The sequence below is a fragment of the Triticum aestivum genome, chromosome 3A (genome assembly GCF_018294505.1).
Source record: "Triticum aestivum cultivar Chinese Spring chromosome 3A, IWGSC CS RefSeq v2.1, whole genome shotgun sequence".
NCBI lineage: Eukaryota > Viridiplantae > Streptophyta > Magnoliopsida > Poales > Poaceae > Triticum > Triticum aestivum.
The window spans coordinates 17494017-17501363 of NC_057800.1; the positions used below are offsets into that span (position 1 = coordinate 17494017).

At 45.1% G+C, this 7347-nt stretch overlaps 1 protein-coding gene across 1 annotated transcript; it reads right to left on the bottom strand.

The window, feature by feature from the left end:
• Nucleotides 1–3087: 3087 nt before the first annotated feature.
• LOC123057602 (putative E3 ubiquitin-protein ligase SINA-like 6) lies at nt 3088–4892 on the bottom strand. The gene is made up of 2 exons (XM_044480539.1): nt 4767–4892; nt 3088–3852 (listed from the first exon to the last, which is right to left on the bottom strand). Exons 1-2 carry the CDS (start codon nt 4890–4892, stop codon nt 3151–3153), a joined length of 828 nt encoding a protein of 275 aa, XP_044336474.1. The 3' UTR covers nt 3088–3150.
• Between the last annotated feature and the right edge of the window lie 2455 nt (nt 4893–7347).

Consider the following 7347-nt stretch of genomic DNA (forward strand, 5'->3'; position numbering starts at 1 on the left):
TCGAGGACGACGTAGTAATCCATCCGTCTCTTCCTCGGAGAAGCCTTCAGCACAAGAGATGAGGAGGAGGAGGAGGCGCTGGTGGTGCTCGTCGGCCTCTTCTTCGACGGCAACAGCGATTCCTGGATTTGGATGGTGGTGGGGAGGCTGCACCCGGCGGCTAGCTGGAGCTGCAAGCCCAAGCCCGTCGTCGTCGTCGTTGGAGATGGAGATGCCGCCGCGGCCCTCTTCTTCGGCGGCAGCAGCGATGGGTCGATGATGGTGCGGAAGCTGTGCTGGAGCTGGAATCCCGTCGTGGTCGTCATCGGAGAAAGATGGCGCTGCCTCAAGAATTCCTTCCACGATCTCTTCTCCGTGTATGCAAAAATAGTAGGTAGACCATCGGAGGCCGGGGAAGGCATATAAAGGCCGGTCAACGCGTCCTCCACTTCCATGCGGTGCCGGAGCAGAGCCGAAGACGGTCGACGCCAGTTTCCCCGTCCAGAATCGGACAGGAAATGTTTCTTTTTTTACATATTTCAGTAATTTTTAAATTGAATTTCAAATCTTTTCAATAAACTGATTTCATTTGTTTCAAAAAAACTAATTTCACCCATTCCGAAAGTTCTTTCAATTCTTTCACAAAACAGGCTTCAATAATTCCAAAAGACTCATTTCACTCTCTTCGACAGTTCTTTCGAAAAACAGATTCCAATCATTTCAATAAACTAGCTTCATTCATTTTAAAAAACTACAAGTGCATGCATTCCAATAAATTGAATTGGTCTCAATACTTCTACAAATCTGATTTCAACTCTTTAAAAACCATATTTCAATTAATTAAAAATATATTTTTCACTCATTAAAAAAAAACTAATTCACATGTTTCGATAAAATCGATTTTGGTACTTCCAAAAACTGATTTGTCTTCCAGAAAACAGATTCAGTTATTTGTAAGAATGAATTTCACTTTGTTCGATAGACTTATTTCACACATTAAGATTTAAGTGAGTGTGGCACCGTGGAATTGTGCCTTGTACGCCGACTTGGCCGAGTAGATACCACTTGTGTGAACTTCCAAGAAATGGCATCCTCCACATTCATCCTTGATCTGGACATATATGCGAGAATGTTCCTACTTTTTTGCGAGGTCCAAAGCTCAATGTACTTGAATATAGGCTAGAAGGAAAAATCTCCACATTCATCCAAAGCTTTACGTACTTGAATAAAGGCTCGAGGTCCACGCATTCTCTACAAAGGCCAGGCGAACCATCCACTTCTTCCTCTTGGAGGGGTGCAATGTCTTTCGGTCTCACTGTCGATGGTGATGCGGGTACAGGTGAAGAAGAGCTTCGTGTCCGCGACATCACAAAGGTTACCCATGCCAACCCATGACTTGCTCGGGTTGGTCCACTCAAGCCATGGCCAACGCAACCGCAATGCCCTCGTGAATTTTTTGAGATGGGTCACAATGAGGCCCCAAGGTGGGTGGGGCAGCAGACAGTTTCTCAATTAACATTGCAATTCTCTCTCGAGATCTTAGCAAGCCGGCCATCCAATCCCTGAACTGACTCGGGAACCCCCTTCTCTACAGGAGATCAAAGATGTAGTCCCATCTAACAGAATCAAAAGCCTTGCGAATGTCCATCATGAAAAGCAAGGTTGCCTTTTTTATTTTTTTGGAGACGACGGCCAAAGTTTCTGACTTTTTTTAGAACATCAAAGTTTCTGATTAAACCTGGCATTCTCCGGGCCAGGCTTTGTTTGTGATGGGCTTTGTAAAGCCCAAGCCGGCCCGGCCTAGCCCAAAACACATGAACAATGCCCTTTTTGATAGCCTCATCTTTCTTGGGCAGAAGAGCAATATCAACATGGTTGAGCCAATGGAAGTTCACTAAATCCAAGTCACCAAAAAGGTGAATGATGACGGGTTCCGCTGGCGCTAGGTGGCGGAACCGGTAGAAAGTTTTTTTTAACACAGTACAGACGCAAACACTCATATATGCGCGCATACACTCATCCTATGAATGCACACACGTACACTCTACCCTTATGAGCACCTCGGTGGGCTGGAGTTGCCGTTGTCCTCCTAACCACCCAACCACAGGTTGGTTCGCGGTATAAAGTTCTTTGTGGTGCTATGGTTGAATGGGAAAAGAGATATCTACAGCAATATCACTACTTGGCATGAATGTAACACAATTATTTTCTCTACTGAAAAAGCACATGCACATCCTCTCTGAAAATGGACATCTTGATAAATAGCTACCGCATAGCACCGCAGCGTTCGCCTGTCAGCCAATAGTTTAGAGGAACTCTTGCCAACCGACGACAACTCCTCCTCAGAAGTCTATCTTAAAGGTGGCAATGTTGCAAAGCTAGATGATCAGCATGAAATATTTAAATTTCCCAAGTGAGAGGGGACTGCTGACCCGACTTTGGAGTACGTGCTGAAGAAAGCAGGGGGGGGGGGGCGTTTTGGATAAAAAAAATTCTTTTCATAATTTGAGCCTTTTTTGCTATTTCTGGCAAAGAATCTACTTGGAAGTTAGTTCAAATTTTCCAATCAAATCTTATTTGTGTTTTATGTTTTTAAGATTGCCACAGCATACACTCAAATTGATTGTGTATTTCAGACAAACTCATTATTCAACTACTCTTCTTTTATATGAATTTAACATAAAATTTGGTTCAAAAAATTGACAGGTTTTATCTTTGAACACCAACCAAAAAGATGACAGCGTATCCAACAATGAGCATTTAAAATGTATGCCCAAGTACACTTATATGATCAATGCAACCCATTTCACTCGTTTCAACTGGACACAGCAATTTATGTTCCCTGAGCAGTTTGGTCCATGGCACGACTTTAAAGCAGCAAACAACAAAGATTGGATCAGCCAACAGAACCAAATGGTCACTTAGTACTTCAGATGCGGTTTCATGATGGACGGTGGTGTCACAATTTTCACAGCATCGAACATATGATCCGGCGCCTCCCAAATCAGGAAAACATTCCTAACATGAACTGGAACACCAAAACAGAGTGCACTTCATCGAAACAACTATGACACAGAGTCTGAGATCATAGATCCTCTTAGCACATAGTACAAGTCATGGAACCCAAACAGTGAAGGCCGCGAACGTCCACGCTGAACCTTGCCACTTCAATCATACACCGTGTACTGGTTTCAGACATATGGGCTCACGCGCCTTTACTTTAGGATTAGGATCATCAATGGAGAACGTAAGAAAGGTAGCCTTTCCATCATCAGCTATCTCATCCTTGGGCAGAATTAAATTATATCCCTTGGGTAGCCCATCAGACAACGATGAGCTTCGTAAGTAAGTTGAGCTCTGAAAATAGACGGTCAGAGAGGAACCATAGGACATATTACACATGAACTTGGAGTTTTTAGGTTTAGGTTGGATGCTGACAACAGAGATGGCATGCCCGACTGGCTCTAGTACCACGTTGCGAAGGAAAATTTGTCTGTCTTTGGTACGCAGAAAGTGTAAGCCTGGTTCTAGGCGGAACATTACATCTTCAGAGTATTTGATGGTTGTAGACGGCCACTTGTGCTGGGAGGAGAAATGGTCAAGGAGGGCATCTGTTGCCCCTGCAAAGCTGCAGCTGGACTCTGGGCAGAAACATGGAGCGTTCGGGCATTCCTTTTCATGTTCATCTTTCTGGTAGTAAGTGAGCTTCTCAACGCATCCATATTTGGCATTGGAGCAAGGAACCTTGACCGACTCCATGAGACGTTCCATCCCTAAACAGCGCTGGAAGGTAGTTTCAGCAGAGCATAAGTGGCACTTGTTGCGCCCGAGCTTCGGACGGCAAGATGAGCATATGAAGTGCCCCACAGAACACTGTGGAACAAACAGGAAGGATTAGCTGGGTCCTCATGTGAGAGAAACTTTTTAAACAGAAATTCAAGTTAAAGTACTACAGAGCAACATGATAAGTCAGTAGCACACAAAATTCTGCAACCATTCATGTAGGGATTAGTGTTGGTACATGCAACATGCTAGTCTGAAAGTTTGAAATTGTCATCAGTAATTCGGTATACAACTCCGAAGGGGGGCAGAGCAAACACATTGCTACTCCTATTAGAGATATATATACACGTACTAAATATAAGACGTTTAAGATCACTACTTTAGTGATCTAAAACATCTTAAATTTGTTTGCAGAGGAATATATATCAGCCTACTAGGGAACAGATGTGGACTAGGATCAAACTATCAGTGTCCTAACAAATTCTCTACAAAAACCAAATTTCAGCGACTATAGCTACTCCATTCCGTGCTTTCACAAGAAACTGTTTTTAGTAAGTAGTAGCATTATATCCAACGGTTATTTAATCATAATTTATATTTCATCTGAACTTTGAGAGACAGGTAAAATATATGCACAAGTATGTACTCCCTCCATCCGGGTTTATTGGGCCTACAGACCAAATCGGCAGGACCAAGGCAGTATAGTAATTGAGTACATAAATTTAGGCATTAAATCCTACGGTTTATTGGCAGATACTTCGTTTAGCATGCAGGACCAATCGCGCGCATGGACGCATGGTTTCCCGCACCCATTTAATTCGGCCTAATCGCATGCATGCACTAATTACCGGAGGGAAAGCATGCGTGGGTGCCTGCATGACCAATCCGAGAGGCCTATGCATTAGTAGCCATAGAAAAAGCAAATGATTTAATGAAGCGGGCCTTATAAGAACAGACTCAGCTATTTGGCTCTGGGGCCCAATAAACCCGGACGGAGGGAGTACCTGGTATATAGGAGGCCTGAGGGGATGAAAGCAGACGGGGCAGTCGAGGGCGTCCATCCCCATGCTGACATTATGTCCTTCTCTTGGGGCTTCTACTCGTCTCTTGCTCGAGGTGCCACCATCCATCGCCGCCAAAACTCGCTTCTCCTCTCACTAAGCTTGTGGGATAGTACTGCCGTGGTTCGGAACCTAATTATTTATAGGCAGATCAGATGTGGCGTGGAAGCTGAAGAGACGAGAGCCCATCCGTATGAGGAAACTGGTTCGCTTCCACGTAAGGTTGGAGAGGAAACCAGGTTGAGGTCGTTGTTGACTGTGCCCTTGGCCGCCCGTTTGATAGCATGCATGTAATCTACTCCGAGGGCGTGCAATCCGGTACTTTTTTTTAGAAACTTTTAATAATCTACCCAAATGATAATGATAAGTGATACACGATGTGGCACTCTTGCACTGACGTTTTTTAAGCTAAAGTTGCCATTAAAAAGAAAAACAAACCCAAAAAAAACTGAAATTTGCCATTCGAAAAGAAAGCTGCCAACTAAAAGTTGCCACGTTTGCGTCACTAAACTTGCCATAAAAAATGTTTAGGTTGTCATGTGTTCGTGTCACATGCACTTATCAGGGTCCTTAATCAAGGTGGTACAAAGAACACCAAAAGTAACAAAAAACATTTAGATTCGTAAACACCTAAGCGACGACTACAAACATTAAAGCAAGTCAAACGTGTGCCTCCATCATTGCCCCTCCCTCACTAGAACAGAACAAACCTTATTGTAGTAGACAATCAACAAATCGTTGTGCTAAGACTACCCACAATGGAAGTAACATAGATAGTAACATCACATATATCTAGATAAAATAGATGATGTGGCAAACAATAAATGAAAAAAAGAGGCATGTAGTAACATAGCTAGTTACTAGTAGTATGAGTAACATCACACATATCAAGACAAGATAAGTCTATAGCCTAATAAATGAAGTGTTGCATGTTAACACACATATGTTACTATCCATTGTGGCTAGTCTAAGAGCATCTCCAGCCGTTCGGCCCCCCAGGACGCCAAACCGGTGTTTAATCTAGGCGTGGGGGCGATTGTGTTCAAAGTCGCCGCCCTCAGGTCGCCCCCAAATCGGCGCGCAAACTCGGCGATTTGATTCAAATTTGTACAAACACGGTACAAACTCGGCGATTTCATTCAAATTTTTACAAAAAACAGAAAACAAACTACGCCTAGCCTACATCACTGTCGTCGCCCACCTTCTACGTGCCAAGGAGCCTGTAGAACTGGGTGTAGTCGATGCCGCCATCGTCGTCGCCACCAGCCCGCCGCTGCCGCCCCGCGTCCTGCCGAAGCGGGGCGGTGAGAAGCTGGCCGACGAGTGCCGCGTTGCGGGAGCGGGCGGGACGCGCGTCGCGGCGCCTTCACTGCGCCGCCCGTGAGGCATCAATGGAAGGCTGACCGGCGTGGCAGCGCGGCAGCCTTGGCATTGATTCCCGCGGGAACCGAGACGATGAGGACGACGAAGCGGCGTGTCGTTGACTCGGCGGGCCCATTCCCCTTCGCCCTCAACGCGCCGGGTTCGGCCGACGCCAGTTTCAGCCCAAACAGCGAAAAAGGGCTCCTGGGGCCCGACTGGGCCGAAAAATCGGCCCCGGCGCTCAAAAATGGCCTGGGGCTGTTGGGGGCGCGGCTGGAGATGCTCTAAGACCCCATGTACCACTGATGATGAGAAGCACAGATCCGAAGGGGCCAACATGTAGACACACGAATAAATATGAATGAATATCGGATCCATTCGGATACACCAAAGTAAAATATCGAACGAATCCCACGAGATCAGTTAGAGACACACCTCCACACGCCCTCCGAGATGCACCACCGGGATGGGCCTATGCGGGGAGAACCTTATTCCACCTTTGAGGAGCCGCCGCCTTGCCTTCCTAAGCAGGACACAAACCCTAAGCAAACTAAAAAACACCTAAAAAGGAAGTATGAGCCTTACAGCCGGCAAGAGTCGAGATCCACCGCGCCTCCATTGGCCTAAGGCCAAATGAGAGGAGGCAGATCGGCAGGAGGCGAGAGAACCCTAAACGACTGGTTACAATTTTCATCTTTAAACACTAAGGAACAAAAAATATGACATTGTATCCAAGTAACAAATTTTGAAAATAAGCAAGTATAATATATCTTATGAACATTGTGACATATTTTACTTGTTTCTAAGTTTAATAGGTACTCCCTACAATCCAAAATAAGTGCCATGGTTTTGAACCAAGGTTAGTTCAACCTTACTCCCTCCATCACAGTTTAAAGGGCGTATCTTCAAAACCAGAATTTTTCACAATTAGAGGGAAATAGGGCGCGGGTCATTAATTAGCCTATTAACTGCATGGTTTTGGGAGGAAGTAGCTCCTTCTGCTTGCCTTCCTGGTGCACATGCATGGTGTGAACTGAAATTACTCCACCAATGCATGCGATGGTTTCCTTTTTTTACTGGACAGGGAGGTTACTATGCGTTTGTTTGGCGATTAATTAGGCGCATATCCTTAACTACGACAGCTCTAGTGCATTAGTTATTC

What these genes read in the sequence shown, in the direction of transcription:
- LOC123057602 (XM_044480539.1), bottom strand. Translation starts at nt 4,892, where the DNA reads ATGGATGGTGGCACCTCGAGCAAGAGACGAGTAGAAGCCCCAAGAGAA. An exon ending in TCAGGCCTCCTATATACCAG is followed by an intron (nt 3,853 to 4,766) that starts GTACTCCCTCCG and finishes TTTGTTCCACAG; the next exon opens with TGTTCTGTGGGGCACTTCAT.